Genomic DNA, 18,473 nt, shown 5'->3' with positions numbered 1-18,473 from the left:
AGGAAAATGATCCAAACAGAAATTCAGCTGCTTAAGATTCAGTTCAGTTCAGTGGCTCAGTTGTGTCCTATTCTTTGCGACCCCATGGACTGCTGCAGTCAGGCTTCCCTGTCCATCACCAACTCCCAGAGCTTGCTCCGACTCATATCCATTGAATCAGTGATGCCGTCATCCAACCATTTCATCCCCTGTCGTCCCCTTCTCCTCCTGCCTTCAATCTGTCCCAGCATCAGGGTCTTTTCCAATGAGTCAGTTCTTGGCATCAGGTGGCCAAAGTACTGGAGTTTCAGCTTCAGCATCAGTCCTTCCAATGAATATTCAGGACTGATTTCTTTTAGGATTGACTGGTTGGATCAGTTGCTTAAGATTACAATGAATGAAATGCAACACAATGAAAAATGCTACAGAGAGCATCAACAACTGCAGAAGACTCTGTAACTTAGAAGGCAGGACCATTGAGGTTACCCCGCCAGGGGACAAAGAAAAAGAGGAATGAAAAAGTGTGAAAGAATCTGTGTGAAATATAGGATAACATTCATATAAACAACCTGTACATTATTGGAGTCCTGGAAGGAGAAGAGAAAGAAAAAGTGACAGAGATTGTACTTAAAGAAATAATACCAGTTAAGTCCCAACTCTGAAGAGATTTAGACTTCCAAGTCCATGTAGCTAATAGGTCCCTCCTCAGAGTTCATTCAAAATGATCATCCCCAAGACACATTGCTTGTATTCAAGAAAAAGAGAGAATTTTATAAGCAACAAGAGACAAGTAAGTGCTCACAAAAAAGAAATTCCCTTAAAAATATCAGTGGACTTCTCAGTAGAAACCTGAGAGTCCAGGAGAGAAAGGGTGATATATTCAAACTTATGAAAAGAAAAAACCTACCAACCAATAATAATTTTCTCAGGAAGGTTGTTTTTCATAAATGAAGACGATATAAAGACTTTCCCAAACAAACAACATTTGAGGGCATTCACCAACATTAGGCTTGTCTTACAAGATTGCTGAGGGGAGTTCTTCAAACTAAATGAAGGATGCTAATTTTTATAGGAAAGAAGTGAAAATATGCAACAGACTTGTAAATGTAAATATTGAATCCAACTCAGCATACTCTAACACTGTAATATGGTAGTGTGCTAACCAGTTAGCTTTAGTCTAAAGAAAGTATTAAAACAGCTATAGAGAAAAATATTTTGTTAGTGGATATACAATATAGAGAGAGGTAAATTGTGACATCAAAAACAAAAAGTGTAGAAGGGGATAAAAAGGTAGAGCTTTTGTATGTCATTGGAATTAATTTGTGATCAGTGTAGTATATACTGTTGTCCCTCTAAGATGTTTTACGTGAGCGATGTGGCAACAAAAACATAAAAACTTACAGTAGATTCATAAAAAGTAACAAGAAGGGACTCAAAGAGCAACATTATCCAAAATTATCAGTTCACAGTTTTAACTGTTGTGCAGAACAGTTGAATTATTCTGATCTCCACATCATCTTTCATGATCAGCCCAAGAGGACTCTCCTTCGAAAAGTGAAAGACTAATTAAGCTGTCTGTTATTTTAAGCCAAAGAAATCTTTTGGCACCTCATCTCCTTCCTTACGTCATATCAATGGTACAGCTGTACTTTTTTAATTGCAGATTTTCTTCCTGTGATATTGCTGTGTGATTTTAATGACAAAACTGCCAATGATAAATTGTATGAATATCCTGTCTCCTCAGTTGGGTTTGATTAAGACTTGTTAAGAAGCCACACGTAGGTACTTTGTGGTTTGTCTTGTGTATCCTTAGAGATTTGCAGTGTTCACTGTGACATATTTGTTGGTGATAAGCTGCTTGTTTTTGAAAATCAAATTTTGCCTTGCTAATTGCCAGAAACATTTGCCTTTAAATCAAAAATATTAGCTAAGTGATGTTCTCAGAAACATTTCTTTATATTTAAGACAATTTCTTTTCAACATTTAGTACAGTGCCATTCAGCCATTCAATAAATATTAGCTGAGAATCTGTTAAGTTACAGAGAGGGGAAATATAGAGCTTATACACAGGCACAGGCTTCACTCCAATCCTGGGCCCCGGCAAGGCCTCAGACAATGCCTGCAGCCTGCAGGAACCTCGGTTAGCATGCCCAGACTGGGAAGCCTTCGATGACAAGGAAAAGAGATCTGATCACAGAGTCTTTGATGTGAAAGGAGGAACACATTTTGCTGCATTTCCAGTGTTCTTAGGCTGGTCTGCAGGCAGGACTCAGCTGCACCAAAGCTCCACATGCAACAGAGCCTCGGTTCATAGAGTTTGAGTCTGAGCAATCACTCAGTTTTGAACTCTGAGTGCCACTCCAGAGGCACTAACGTTAGGTTGAAGTGGTTTAAGAATCACCACCCACAAGAACTCAATAGCTCTGCAGTTGGTAATTGCATCAGCTCTGAGCAGAGGTGGATTAATCATGAAGTTAATGAAGCTTGGTCTTCAGAGCCTCTCCTTGCTCCAGCCCCTTCTAAGCCCCGAGGGGGTCCCTAGGGCTGTGGTTGAAACAGAGCAGGACTCTATGATCCTTGCCCCCTCACCGTGTCTTCTGCCTGCCTTTTGCCTGTGGAACACTTAAGTCAAAGAATAAGTTTAATTGGAGACGTGAGAAACGTGGAAACAAAGGAAAACAGTCAGAGGAGACTATATAATAATAATGTAGTCATTAAACACAGTCAAGGACCTTTGGTTCTTTCTCAAGGGTTATAGATAATATTCTGAGCCATATCCGATGAGCTGTCTTATAGATACAAAACACCAGGTGGAGTAGTGAACTACTTGATGACCATACTATACCCAGGAGCATCCACATTCTGAGAACTGACCACAAAGAAATGGGAACAAGTACACCCAAGAACTAAAGATTAACTGTACCTAAAACAACCAATGGATGTTTTGGATGGCATCACCGACTCAATGGACATGAGTTTGAGCAAGTTCCAGGAGTTGGTGATGGACAGGGAAGGCTGGCATGCTGTAGTCCATGGGGTTGCAAAGAGTCGGATACAACTGAGCAACTGAACTGAATTGAAAACAACCAAGATGATGCTAACCAGACCACTGATGACCAATCTGAAGATGACTGTACTATTTCTGCATGTAACCCCCATACCACTTTGTCTATAAAACTCTCACCCCCTGCTTGTCATGGGGGGTGAAAATTGGCCTTTGGACAGATGTCTGCCACTGTCCCTGCCAGTTACCAGCATATGAAATAAAGCAAACTTTCTTTTCCACCAACCTGACCTGTTTACTGGCTTTTAAGCAGTGAGCAGCCAGACCCCACACACATACCTTTCAGTAACATGGTCACAAGGAGATAGGCTTTGAATGTGCTATTTTCTTCAGTTGAGGGAAAAAAAAAAATCATGAAAATTATTTCTTACCCAAAGGTGAAGAAATTAATTAACTACATAGAACACTACATCCAGGAATCAGATTTGTCCAGGAAAAATGAATAAACTGAAGAGGTTTAGAAAGTACATGCTTCCTTTTCATTAGTACAGGATTGGAGGAAAGTAAAAATATGATGAACTGACTAACTCAGAGCAAAGGAGAGCTGAGACAAATTTGGGAAACTGAGCCTGACTGTCAGCACAGAGTGATATAAAGGGAACAGGAGATGCAGCAGGGATGGGTCCTCTTAGACAGGACTTAGATCTAGTTGTTGGTCAATCAGAAATGGTGATTGAGAACCAGCCAGGCCCAACAGAGGATGCAAGCTGACCACCTGAGGGAGTAGCTTGGGATGAAGACACAGAAGGAAGAGGAGACCCCGGAAAGTACCTGATTCATGTGACAGATTCTTTTTTTCAAGTCTTCCTTCCCATTTGGATCTCTCATAATAGACTCCATTCTGCTACTGGAACAACTGACCCCCAAATCTCAGAAGCAACAGATACATGCATATACACGTTCATTACCAACCTACAAATGTACTGTTGTCAGTGAGACACCATCAGCTTGCATGTGCACTATTTGGAACACACAACTTCTGGGGAAGAAAAGAGAGAGACTAGTGAGTCACATGGGGTTTTCATGTCTCCACTCGGAAGAGACACATGTGACACCACCCACATTTCATTGGCCAGAATGAGTCACTGGGAGCTAGAAAAGAGCTATTTGAGGAGTATTATTGTCGATGCCACATCCTTGATAGCAATGCTGTCAGTTTTTTTCTTGCCTTGGTGAAGTTTCTGAGGTACAGCTTTGTGCAGAAATTAAATGTGATTGGACCCTCCCCAGAGTGACATTTGAAGAAGGAATTTTCTATCTGGTTCCTTTGTCTGGTGTGTCTCTGACTCCTTACTCCACTTCAGTCTGTGCCAAGTGTGAGTAGTCAGATTTGTGTCTCCCCTGTCCCTTTCCCACTCAGTATCATTAACTCAGGGTGGTTTTCAGCATTTGTTCATGCATTCATTTCTTTATTTATCCACTATTTGTTAAGCTCTTTCTATGTGTCTTTACTTGACTTTAAATAGATATTGAAGAATAAGACACAATACTTGCTCTCAATAAGCCCCACTTTAAAGACAGTGGGCAAGATTTTATAGATTAAATAGACACAGTGGTAATTTTGAGCTGGAGAAATTAAAAAGAGTTCACAGAGGTGACAACTCTGTGCATTTAAAAATGAGAAGATTTATCAGTTTTCTTTCTGTAGTGGGCTTAAAAACATGTCCTCTAGAATTCAAATATACATAAATGTAATATACTCTATTTTTATGACTGATTTCATCTTGTGCACTAGCAAGGGATGTTTGTGTGGATTGAAAGTTCCATAAAGTTAACACAGACTCTCCTATTTAAAATTTGTCCCTCAACTTAGCTCGGGTTCATTGTAATAACTGTCTTGTCATTTCTAGTGCAAGTTCCCTGCTGAGACTGATTTTTATCTATTTAAGGAGGCACCTTCTTGTCTCTCCTCCCACAGACGGTGTCTGGGGTGGGAAGGCTTCTTCCTTTCCAACAGCAGTGGGGAAGGGTCCTTGGTCTGCATGCTCTCCATTTAGAATCTGCTTGTCTTTGATTTATTAGCTTTGATCTGCTCTTGTCTCTGGGTATCTGATGTTGCACTATAGAGGAATGAATGAGGCCAATTCAGTGCCACACTCTTTGTTCAATGTTTCTGGTTATAGACTGTGAAGGGCTGAACAGAGGTGATGGGCTGGACATCACCAGCTCATGACCTTGCTTTCCTTCATGCCCTGGTGATGAAATGGTCTTTGGTAAAGGAGTCTTTACAAACCTTGGTCCCATCCATGCAAGGAACACAGATGGTGAGGCAGGTCGCCAACACTTTGGTATAACAACTCAGTTAATAATTTTCTGTTAGAGTTGTATGCCTCTTTTTTAATTAAAAAATATTTTGTATTTTAGTCACTCTGATTGGTCCTGAGGAAATTTTCCTCAAGCAAGCAGGTTTAATTATCAACTTTCCTAGCAAAGAGATTACTGAACCTCTGAAACCACCATATTCTCATGGTGACTTGGGAATAATAATGCTACATGTTGTACTTCTTTACAACCCATAAGGACAAATAGTTAGCCTAAGTAAAAGAACAAGATTTTTTCTACTTTTTACTTCTGCACTTCTAATTCAACACGGAAGCTGTTCACATTTTTTATAACAAAATTGCTTCCTGTACAGTTGTGTGTGGTTTGAATTGAATATGTGCCAAATGATAAATACATAAACATCCTGATCACTTGGTCATATCTGATTAAGACCAGAACAGGAGGCTTCAGGGTCTTCACCTGTCAGGGTGTTGTGGTTTGTCTTCTTTATCTTCAGATATAGAAAGAAACTTGCAGCGTTTATGTTTAGAACTGGCTCTCTCAGCACTGCTCTTGTACTGGGGCTAGGTTGTTTCTAGATATTGCAATTTACTGCATTCATTGCAGACAGGTGTTGAAGTGAACACCTCATACATACACCTCATACATACAGCTCATACCATTTAATAGTATTGAAATATTATTAAAACAAATGATGCAGCTTGCATTGTGCTGTTACATCCTCATGACAAGTTAAATTATTTCTCAAAAGATTTCTTTTTTATTTTAATGACTTGTGTAAAATACCAGGCTGACATTCATTCATTCAGGTACACAAGAGACATCATTTGGAATTTTTAGTTAGCCAGGCATTGGGGATATGAAGGTGAATTAGATGCAAAATGTTTTACTAAGTACATTCGCGTTTATAAACTAAAATGATTAAGTAAATGACTTAATTCACAAAAGCTCACCTACAGTAAGATTGAGGTTCTTGAGCAGTTACCTGGGGCACAGAGAGAAGGGGTGATGTGTAGAAGACTCACAACTCTGATTGGCACCAATCACCATCACAGCCTATAGTTCCTGGGAGAGTTCCGAGAGCCACAGTCAAGGCTCCAGGTAACAGAACTGAATTCCTGTTCTAGAGTCCTGGGATTCCTGTGATGAGAGGGTGGGAGATGCCCTAACTCTGCTTCTTTACTACTACTGTGTGTGTGTGTTAGTCACTCAGTAATGACTAACTCTTTGTGACTCCATGGACTGACTGTAGCCCCTCCAGGCTCCTCTGTCCATGGGATTTCCCAGGCAAGAATACTGAAGTGGGTTGTCATTTCCTTCTCCAGAGGATCTTCCTGACCCAGGGATCAAACTCAGGTCTCCTGCATTGCAGGCAGATTCTTTACCATCTGAGTCATCAGGAAGGCAAATTAACAGTAGTACGTAATACTACTGCTATGTACTGCTGTTCTCGCCTGGACAGTTCCATGGACAGAGGAACCTGGTAGGCTACAGTCCATGGGGTCACAAGAGTCGGTCACGACTGAGCAAATCAGCATCAGCACATGTACTACTGTTAACTAGTATTGTTTTATCACATGCTAATGCCAACTCACTTAATCCTCACCAAAACTCAGTAATCTAGGCATGACCACAACCCTCCTTTTACTAATCAGAGAGAGTAAGAACCCTGTTAAGGGTCCACACATGGCATGCAGCTAAACTGTGAGCCAAGACCAGGCAATCTGGCTCCCGAGTCTGTTCTCCAGACCCCTGCCTTCCACTCTTTCAAGTTCACTGTGGACACAGCTGTGTTAGTGTCCTCTCTAAAACGTTCCTCCTTCAAATCTTGGATGAGATTGGACACTAAGATTTTCTTATATGTCAGAGAAGAAGTAACTTCTTCTGAGGGTTAGTTGGTCCATGTTGACCCTGCACACCCAGCTCTGGGGTAGAGGGTGCTGCCTGGGGATAGCCTGTCAGCCCTGAGTTAGCCCTTCCTTTCCAGCCCATCCTGCCCCATAACAGAGTCTGGAACCCTTAACAAGTGTCTTACCTGTGAGATCTCAAACCCAAGGTGAGTGAGACCGTGTGTACCTGGTTCACTAAACACATCCCTGTGTCATCCAGTGGGAGGGATGATTGGACCCCAAAAATCATGTCGTGTGTTCTAGGTGTCTGGCTGGTGGTTTTCGGTGATGGTATGGAGTCCATAACTGGGTAAGGAATGATTTCTCTGGACCCAGAAGGACTAGAGCATCAATTCCAAGTGACTGAGCAGATCTTGGTCCTTCTCCAGCCCCTGACTTTAAATTTTGGTTTTGATATTTATAATCAGTTTTTATCATGAATGTGTTAAATGTCCAGATATAGAAGGGTATGGGGCTCAGGTACAAGCACTGGGCTTGAGAGTGAGAGGACCAGATGACAAGGAAGTGAATCTTGCAAAAATAATGGGTAAATATTAGCATATTTAAGAGGGAGGAAAGCTTCTGTTCAATTGTCTTTTCTCCTGAGTCTGAAGAAGGAAGGATGGGTATGACAGGACAGAGAAGCTGTGTCTGCAGACCAGGATGAGGGGTCCTTCTGGTGGGGGGTGTGGCAGGGCTGTTAAATGGCCAGCAGTTGTCCTGGGTGTTGGCCAGGCTGAGATATTAAGGTGTGTGTGTGTGTGTGGCTCATGAAGCCATCTCTGAGCTCTGGTGGGGACTCTGGGGCCTGTGTGTCACAGATGCTTCCTTCCAGTTCAGTGCTGAAAAGACAGATTCAGGATGAGGGGGCCTCAGGGTGGGCTTGTTTAGACCACAGGGCTGCATCATGGGAAACTTGAGCCTGAGGGGGTATAAGGAAAGGGGGCAGCACATTAGTGACCTTGAATTTTGATGGGGGAGCTCTACCTTGCATCCCTTATGGTCCTTCTTGGTTTTATACTCATCCCAGGATTACTTTCTGGGGAGCATCTGAGAGCTTCTCTGATCAGTGGAAACAGAACAAGGCATTAATGGCTATACTGGACATCAGCCCCTTCTGCTTGTATCTGTCTCATCAACCCACCTGGGATTCCATTCTTGTGGCCACCTTTCTTCTTAAATGCAGAACTGAGGAGGTGGGGTCACTGATGTTTCCAGGAAGCATGAACCCCTTCTCTTCTCTGCTTCACCTGCCCTTTCTTTCCACATCACATGCAGCTATCCTGTAGAAGAAGACTTTATATTTCCCCTTCTGTCTGGAGTTGTTCCCTTAACTTATATTTTGCATCTTCTTTAGTTATGGTTTATGATACAAATGTATTCTGAATCTTATCAAACCATACTCTCAGCTTATAAGGGGGATAAATGTGAATGTTAGAAAACTTGTTGTTTTTAGCTCATTAGTTGTGTCTGACTCTTTTCAATGTGATGGACTGCATTGGATGCGAAAAGACCACCAGGCCCTTCTGTCCACAGAACTCTCCAGGCAAGAACACTGGAGTGGTTTGCCATTTCCTTCTCCAGGGAATCTTCCTGACCCAGGGATTAAATCCACATCTCCTGCTTTGTGGGTGGATTCTTTACTGCTGAGCCATCAGGGAAGCTCCACGCTTTCTTCTAGAGAGTTCCGCTATAAATTTGGAAGACTAGAGTTGAAAGAGACATTACTTTGCCAACAAAGGTCCATCTAGTCAAGGCTATGGTTTTTCCAGTGGTCATGTACGGATGTGAGGGTTGGACTATAAAGAAAGCTGAGCACTGAAAAATTGATGCTTTTGAACTGTGGTGTTGGAGAAGACTCTTGAGACTCCCTTGGACTGCAAGGAGATCCAACCAGTCCATCCTAAAGGAGATAAGTCCTGGGTGTTCATTGGAAAGACTGATGCTGAAGCTGAAACTCCAATACTTTGGCCACCTCATGTGAAGAGTTGACTCATTGGAAAAGACCCTGATGCTGGGAGGGATTGGGGGCAGGAGGAGAAGGGGACGACAGAGGATGAGATGGCTGGATGGCATCACCGACTTGATGGGCATGAGTCTGAGTAAACTCCAGGAGTTGGTGGTGGACAGGGAGGCCTGGCGTGCTGTGATTCATGGAGTCGGACACAACTGAGTGACTGAACTGAACTGAGAGTTGAATGATGATTCCTCCTCTCTTTGTTTCCTTTAATAGCAATCTCTTTCTCTTCATAAACATTTTTTGGTGACTAGTTGAAAGAGATACCTCACATAAAATGAAATACAATAAAGGCAAAGGGATTCAACATGTCCCTATAGGGAACCCACCTGCCAATGCAGGAAACACAGGTGACATGGTTTTGATCCTTGAGTCAGAAAGATCCCTTTAGAAGGAAATAGCATCCCACTCCAGTACTCTTGCCTGGGAAATCCACTGGACAGAGAGCTACAGTCCAGGGGTTGCAAAGAGTCAGACATGACTGAGCACACAGGCATGTGCTCCAGGACCCAGTCTCCAGATGATTCTGAGAAAGGGGAAAAGACCTGCAATCTCACCCACTGCCCCCAGCTTGATGGGTCTCACTTCATGCCTCCATAGTCACCTGTGAGTTCCTATACTCCTGGTCCTCATTTTCTGCTGGCCTGATAAATATTATTGTATTTCAAGACTTCTTGTAGGTCTCTGCTTCCACCCTGAGCTCAGTGCTGGGGAAAATCATTACTTGATTCTACAAAAGATATTCTCCACAGGCCAACAGATCCCACACCTAGCACCCTGTGAGATGACATCTGCAGATGTCAATCAGGGTGATTAGGAGAGAGAAAGGCACTCATGGTTTTTGATGCACCTTTTCTATCCCAGTCCCGGTCATGGGACCAGGCTCTCAGGACCATGGAAGTAGGAGGTCAAAGGACCATGTTGTTCATATAAGGAGATGTGGAAGTTTCAGAAGCTCATTGGTGTTCAGAAAGGGGCAGATGCAGCCTCCAATAATGTCTGAAATGGTGAAAGGTGTCGCTATTGGCTCTCAGGAGGGAGGATATAGGGGACGGTTTATATAGACCCCGATCAGCACCCTGACGCCTCCTCACAGGCTGACCCTGCAGCTGCGACTGTGACCTTGAGGACGTGGGGTCAGGATGGCTCTGAGCCAACACCTCTCCCTCCAGAGACTCTGTGTCCTCCTCCTCGGCACCGTGGTTGGTGGTCAAGGTAAGAGCTGCCCCTCTGTCCTGGGTCCACAGCAGGGAGTGGACACTGTGGTGAAAGGAAAGGTGTCTGGAGCTGTGGAGCCACAGTCTCAGTGTTTTTGACCAAAAAGGAGCCACGCTGACTGTGAACACTGGTCCCTCTACTGTGGGGGGTCCACTGATCGTAGCGGCAGATTTTACAGAGCAGTGAGATTTGGTCTGGACCGAGCTGGGTCAGCCTGAGTCCCTCCACTGTCTCTCTTGTTCTCAGGGAGCTTCTAGGAGTCCCAGTGGCTGCCAGTGTGTGGAAGGTCCAGTGACTGAGCTCAGCTGGGACTCTGGGCTGTTCCCACACGCTCCATGTGCCTGGTGTGTGAGCACTGCCTGTGGGTCCCCATGTTTCCTGTGTCGTGTGTGAAGAATGTGTGAGGATGTGTGTATGTGAGGGTGTGTGTGTGTAAGAGAATGTGTGTGTGAGGGTGTGAAGAGTGTGTGTGTTTGTGGAGTGTGTGAGTAGCATGTGAGGGTGTGTGTATTTGTGTGAGAATGTGTGTGTGTGTGTGTGTGTGAATGAGTGTGTGAGGCTGTGTGTGTGTGCACGTGTGTATAAGAGGGATGGAGCCTGTCTGCATGAGAGGAATGGGGCTGCTGAGCAGGGACTGAGTCCATTGGCCTGTGAAGCACACAGGGTCCCACAGGGCTGGGTGTCATGGCCGCTGCGTGTAACCAGATCAGAGATAATGGCGCACCTGCCTGCCTCTCTCTGGCTCCTCTCGCCCATCCCCCAGCTCCCCTCTGCTTGTTGCCCTGTCTGCCCAGCACTGGGCTCTGTGAGAGGCTCCGCCTGCTGGCCTTGCCTGTTCCTACCAGGTGTTCCTTGTGGATCAGAGGAACCTGCAGCCAGGAGAGGGGACCTCTTGTCTGCAGAGATCAGTTGAAGCACAGCCTTAGGGGTATAAGTTCCCAAGTCTCTGCCCCAGTCGCTGTGATGTTTTCTGATGTGCTGGGGGCCTGGAATTATCCTTTCAACTTCTCAGGATCTGCTGTGACTCTGTAGGGAGCACTTCCTCTCATGCCCTCTCCTGTCCCTCCCTGGGAGCTGCTTTCCCCTGAGTGAGAGTGAAATATGTATCAATCCTTCTGTCATGGTCTGCAAGGTTTCTTTGGACAAATCTGCAGCTCTCCTTATGGGAGTTCTCTTGGGTGACAGAAATTTTTTCTTCTCTTTAGACCTTTAGAATTCTCTTTGTCTTTGCATTTGGACAGTTTAATTGGTGAGTCTTAGAAAAGGTTTGGATCGAAATTTTGGGGTGACTTATTAGCTTCTTGAACTTAGATGTTCAGATCTTTCCCCAGGTTTGGGAAATTCTCAGCCTGTGTTTCCCCTTTCTTTTTTAATTATTTAGTTTTGGCTGCGCTAGGTCTCCTTCATTGCATACAGGATTTCTCTAGTTGCGGTAAGCAGGGGCTACTCCTCGCTGCAGTGCACAGACTTCTCACTGCAGTGGCTTCTCTTGGTGCAGACCACAGGCTCTAGGGGCACAGGTTTCAGTAGTTGTGACACATTGGCTTAGTTGCTTTGCAGCATGTGGAATCTTCCTGGACCAGGGATTGAACTGATGTCCTCTGCATTGACAGGTGGACTCTTATCCACGGCACCACCAGGAAGTCCTCAGCCCTTAATTCTTTTCTCCCTTACTTCTCCTGTCCTGACTCCATTGCATACATTGTTCCTCTTTGTGGTGACCATAGCTCCCACTGGCTTTCTATATTCCTTTCATTCTCTTCTTGCTTCCCTACTTGGATACTTTCAACTGATCTTTCTTCTAACTCATTGATTCTTTTTTCTTTATCTTTTCCTCGGTCAAGTCTATTGTTAAATCTCTGTATTGAATTTTTCAGTTTAATCATTATATTGTGTGGATGCTAAGTCGCCTCAGTCATGTCTGGCTCTTTGTGACCCTATGGACTGTAGCCCACCAGGCTCTTCTGTCCATTGGATTCTTCCGGCAAGAACACTGGACTGGGATGCCATGCCCTCCTCCAGGGGATCTTCTGGACCCAGGGATTGAACCCGAGTCTCTTACATCTCCTGCATTGGCAGGTGGCTTCTTTATCACTATTTTGCCACCTGGGAAGTGCATTCATTTATTATTCAGTTTCAAAATATCTGGCTAGTTCTTTTAAAAAAAAATTATATATCTTTATTGTTCTTACTATTTTATTTGCATTGTTTTATTGGTATCATTAAATATTTGAGTTATCTTGTAACTCTTTGAGCATCTTTTGAAGCATTATTTTGAATTCTTCATTGGGCAATTCCTGGATCTCCATTACTTTGAGCTGGTTACATGAGGTTCACTGTATTCCTTTGGTGGGATTTTGCTTCCCCAGTTCTTCTTGATGTCTTATTCTCTTGTAGATGTCTGCACATTTAAAAAAGCAGTCATCTCTACCAGAATCTATATTATGATTTCAGTAGGGAAAGCCTTTCACCTCTGGGTAGGGGAACACTGGAATGTTCTGCAGGATGCCAAATGCATAAGGTGGCATTGGGTCTGGGAGGACATGAGATCCGTTTGGCTCAGGCTGCTGATGTCCATAGCATTGACAACTGTGTGGTGTTTCTCAAGTATTGCAGGGGGCCTGCTGTCACTGGAATGGTTGTTGGTATCCTCAACAGCACCTCTGGTTCCAAAGCCTAGGGATCATGACCAGCAGTGGTGGTGGCCAGAGCCAATGGTGTGCACACATCAGGCTTTAGGGGCCTATTGCAGGTGCCTCTGGCGGGAGATGATGGTTGCAGGTGCTCAGGTTGTGGGAACGTCTAGGAAGGCAACAAAGGCCAAGACCCACAATGGCTCATTGTTCAAACTCATGTCCATTGAGCTGGTGATGCTATCTAACCATCTCATCCTGTACTTCATTTTTCCTTTTCCTTCAGTCTTTCCTAGCATCAAGGTATTTTCCAATGAGTCAGCACTTTGCACCAGTTGGCCAAAGTATTGTAGTTTCAGCCCTAGCATCAGTCTTTTCAATCAATATTCAGGGTTTATTCCTTTTAGGACTGACTGGTTTGATCTCCTGGCTGTCCAAAAAACTCTCAAGAATCTTCTCTAGCACCACAGTTCGAAAGCATCCATTCTTCGTCGCTCAGCCTTATTTACGGTCCAACTCTCACTCCCATACATGACTACTGGAAAACCATCATCTGTGTTGGTTATTAATTCTTTCAGGGGTAAAATCTGCTGCATCTGTCTGCAGAGCAGGTCACTGTGAACTGTGATTTCTCCTGCATGTGGTTGCTATTGGTCCTTTGCTCTTCTTTCTTATGCCTAGCCATCTCTATGAGACTGGCTCAGCTTTGCAGGTCTGTGTGAAGTGAACCTGAAGCAGGACTTTCATATGGTGCCCCCAAAGGCTAGGGACATTGGTTACTCAGCCTGCTCTTATTCTCCTGGTGAGAGGAACTCTGAGTGATGCTGGTTTGAAGGATTTGGAATGATGCTACCAAAATGACAGTGTCTTGGCATGGTCAAACTTCTTAGAATACTGCAGATCTTTCTGGAGCTGTTTTTACTACTGATCACTGTTTAACTTTTGGTCTTTTTTTTTAAGAGGATGGAGGCTGCTGTCTCCTATATCAGCATTTTGGTAATGGCACATTTGAGGTCTTTATTCCTTGAGAGAATGGTTTTGAGCTTAGAATTTTAGATTGGCATTTTTTTTTTCCTTTCAGTAAATTTAAAGTTTCAATCTACTCTACCCTGTTCTTGGGGATTAAGATGTTAGTATAGGTGTTTCTCCAGAGAAGGCAATGGCACCCCACTCCAGTGTTCTTGCCTGGAAAATTCCATGGGTGGAGGAGCCTGGTAGGCTGCAGTCCACGGGGTCTCAAAGAGTCGGACACGACTGAGCGACCTCACTTTCAATTTTCACTTTCATGCATTGGAGAAGGAAATGGCAACCCACTCCAGCATTCTTGCCTGGAGAATCCCAGGGATGGCAGAGCCTGGTGGGCTGCCGTCTATGGGGTTGCACAGAGCCGGACACGACTGAAGCGACTTAGCAGCAGCAGCGTAGGTGTTTCTCAATTTTATATACCTAGTCTTTATCTCAGTGTTTTTCTTTTTGGCAATTTTCTGCTGTGATTTTCCATTTTAGTAAAAGTAAGCTAGGTATGTTGTAGTAACAAAAAAACAAAATTTATCCTTATATGACATATTCTGTTCACTTTGGCAGGACTTCTGCTATTATAATTCTTCAAGCACTTAGGTTGTTAAATGCTCCACAATTTTATTATGCTACCACTACAACACAAGTTTTCAGTATTTGCTGTGGTAGAAAAATATATTGGCTCTTAAATGTTTCTGTGTGGAACTGACATCATTTGTTCTTGACTTCATTGAATGAGCCAGATCACAGGGTTATGCTTACCTTCAAACAGACAAAGGAGTATTACTATTTCCATATGCTCATAAAGTGTTGCTGAACACTAGTAATGTCTCCATCTATGATGTTCCTACAAATGAATTCCTTTTTATATGCAGAAATCAGAGTTGTCTCCTTACTTAATTGCTAAATGACATCTGATCACTTTTGTCAAATTCCATTTGTTAGATGCATATTACTAAGTACATTAGAGCATGGAATTACACAAGGACATGAACACCAGATGGCAGGAATAGCCAGGACATTTTAGAGCCTGTTACCACAGCCCTCTGTTCCTAAGCTGGATGAGATGTTCCTTATGGACAGGGAAGGAGAGGGAGGATTCCTCCCTGGATCTCAGGCCACGAGCTGTAACCGAGATGGGGAAGCTGGGCCCTAGTAGCCTTGGGCACATCTACAGGGAGGGAAGCATCCAGAGTCTCTGACGGCCTGTCCTCAGTGGTGTCCCTGGAGCTGGTTCTACAGACTTGTGAGAAATACCTGTGCCTCCCTTTCTGCTCCAGGTTCAGTGATGGCACATCGGTAGCCTAGAGTTGGCCACAGTGAAAATGTTTATACCACAGAAGTAAACAAATACTGTATACCATGTACTTTTTTGCTCCTCAGAGAGCTAATGTTTTAAATACTTATGCCACTGTAAGTGTCCTAAAATCTCTCCTGTGTCCCGTGTCTGTGTCTGTCTTGCAGCTCTGGAGCTGAGGCTGAAGGATGGAGCCCACTGCTGTGAGGGGAGAGTGGAAGTGAAGCACCACGGAGAATGGGGCACAATGGATAATGACAACTGGAGCATAGGGGATGCATCTGTAATGTGCAGACAGCTGGGGTGTGGAGCTGCAATTGGTTTTCTTGGAGGGGCTTATTTTGGACCAGGACTTGGCCCCATTTGGCTTTGTATATTTCATGTAAAGGGATAGAGTCAACTGTCAGTGACTGTAGGCATTCTAATATTAAAGACCACTGTAATGATAGCTATACCCATGACTGGGATGCTAGAGTAGTCTGCTCAGGTAAGTCCTGTCTGGTCTGTGTGGGGATCTCTAGCAGGAAAAGCCTCCATCTTATCACCAGAATGACTCAAGATTATGGATACAGGCTTTAGAACATACTTGGGTGAAGGGTCTTTGTGATGTGTCACAGGAGGCAGAGAGGTGAGGTCAAAAGTTTCATATAATACAGCTTCTGGGTTCAACTTCTGTGATGTAGTCTCATCATGGTAATTGTTCCGTATTCTTTGACATAATGGTCACTAGGGTGTGGCTACATGGTGCGGGGTGGGGTCATAGAAGAGTCGTGGGCAACAAGGTTTATCATACTCATAGGGTCTAAAAGTCAGAGTCACACACTCCATCAGGTTGGTATGTGGAGGATGTGACAATACAATAGGCTCAACCAAGCGATGGTGACCCCAAATGGCATGTGAAGACCCATGGACAAGTGACCATACCGGGGGTCAGGATGCAGTTACAGAAGGAAAGTGTGTGAGGGGACTTCACTGGTGCATTTAAATGTCCCTATGTCACAGTCAGGGGAAGCCAGAAGCGGGACGTGTGGCAGGGAAAAGTCTCATCACACTGGTGCACCTGATCAAGAGAGTGGGGAGCTCACATCACATTTCTAGGGATGTTGAGGGAGCAGGAAAATGCAGTCTTGACGTTTACAACACAGTAGCTGAAGTGCATTACGTATAAGAGGCAGTGAAGCTAAGAGGACCTGAAGTGACTCCTAAGAAGTGGTCAGTGTGATCTAAGTGTGTTTGACCTGTGCCAAGGTGGATGCGGTAAAGACAGCAGTGAAACTAGGGTGTGAGTGGGTGCTCACAGTATTTGGCAGAGACTTCTAGTTGTTATCACAATTGCAGATTGGATGTCCAAGATATTAATCCCATCAGAGCAGCTGGACTGGAGGAAGATATTGTCAGTTATCACAGTGAATTCCATCAAATAGGGAGCTGGTCTTAGGCAAGAATCACCCGGTCTGATCAGATGGTGGGACAGGGGAGCCTGAGGTCATCTGCAGTAGGCCCTTAACACCACAGCCAACCAGCTATTGGGTTTTATGTCCCGGAAGATCATTGGGAAAGTGATCTTTTCTAATCTCACCTTCAGCAGATCTTTGATGATTCTACTTGAGGCCCTTAAGAAGACAATTCCTTTCCTTTTTAAAAAGTACTTTACTGAGGTATGACTGACATACAAAACTGCTTGATAAGTATGCATTTGTGAAACTGTTACAGCACTTATGTCGTAAATCTATTCATCTCTTCAAAATGTTTCCTTCCATTCTCTTTATCATTCTTATTAAAAATAATTTTCAAGGTGCATTTGAATTTTAGTTAGAAGCTTTTGTTTTAAACAAGCCTGTTTTCTGGCATCTCAAGTAACCTTCCTCATTGTCACAATGTCCCAATCATGGTTCCAACTGCAGATAAATTTGTGGAAACACTACAGGTGTCTCTACCTTATTTTGATAAATTAGCATCTGAATGAAAATGGAGTGTGTGATGGAACTTTGTGTGGAATTAGAAGTCCCAATGTTACCATCCTAAGAATACTGATGTCTTGATATTAAATCCAGTTAAGATACACTTAAAAGTAGAGAATTGGAGAATGCTCTGATTTAAACCCTGATTGTGGTTTGTACTCCCTGACTACCATTGCTCTAACTTAGGCTCTCACATTTTTATGAATGGTTCCATGTTCCTTCTATTTCTCTTTTTGTCACTAGCTTCCTCCCCCTGGTCTGTCTTTTCTGTATTTTCAGACATATTTTAATGTGAAGATAAGTCAAAGTGGTGGTGATGTAGCAGAGACAAGATTAGAATAGCATGTCTTTTCATTATCTTAATCAAAATCGAACACTTGGAGTTTCTTCTGCCCAACCTTAGGAGTCAGGTATGGAAAAGAAATTTCAGCCTCAGTAGTGGATTGTTGGAAGTGAAGTACCATGTTTAGGAGAAATCTAGAGTAGAAACAATGACCCAAGAAGAATGTAGAGAAGCTTGTTTCAAATAAGGAGGAGATTTCATGGGGTTCAGGAAAAGGATTTGGGAGGGCCTATACAAATTGAGAAGCACTGTGGTGCAAGTGTGCTAAGTTGCTTCAGTCCTGTCCTACTTTTTGCAACCCCATGGACTATAACCCACCAGGGTCCTCTGTCCTTTGAATTCTCCAGGCAAGAATACTGGAGTGGGTTGCCATTTCTTTCTCCAGGGAATCTTCCTCACCCAGGGATCAAACCTGGGACTCATACATTGCAGACAGAGGCTTGATTATTGTCCTAACCACCAGGGGCTACAGTACTGACGTGCACAATGGTGAGGGGATGAAAATACAAGGATTGCAGGAGGGGAATTCAAGGAGATCAAGATCCAGGTCAATTCATACATTCACAGTGTAGACTCTGTGTTACACTTTCTTCCTGCCCTCATTCCTTCCCTCCCTCTCTTCCTTTATCTCGTTGTGGGAGTCATTCCTGAGCTATATGGAAGTGCTAGCATTTGGAGGTTGAAGTTTTCTTAGTGGATTCTGTTTATTTAACAAATATGAGATTACTTATATTTTTCTCTTTTTTCTAAATCAGATTTTGATGAGTTGTGT

At 43.6% G+C, this 18,473-nt stretch overlaps 1 protein-coding gene across 1 annotated transcript in view; it reads left to right on the top strand.

Moving 5' to 3' along the window:
- The first annotated feature begins 10,328 nt into the window (after positions 1 to 10,328).
- The window catches only part of LOC133043711 (uncharacterized), a 234,134-nt gene continuing 225,989 nt past the window's right edge, over positions 10,329 to 18,473 (top strand). Inside the window, 3 exon segments of the mRNA XM_061124863.1 lie at positions 10,329 to 10,447; positions 15,565 to 15,762; positions 15,765 to 15,884. Of these exon segments, the coding sequence (XP_060980846.1) occupies positions 10,375 to 10,447; positions 15,565 to 15,762; positions 15,765 to 15,884 (391 nt within the window). The 5' untranslated portion in view covers positions 10,329 to 10,374.

The sequence above is a fragment of the Dama dama genome, chromosome 22 (assembly GCF_033118175.1).
Source record: "Dama dama isolate Ldn47 chromosome 22, ASM3311817v1, whole genome shotgun sequence".
Lineage (NCBI taxonomy): Eukaryota > Metazoa > Chordata > Mammalia > Artiodactyla > Cervidae > Dama > Dama dama.
The sequence above is the reverse complement of the archived record's forward strand: the minus strand, read 5'-3'. Positions and strand labels throughout refer to the sequence as shown.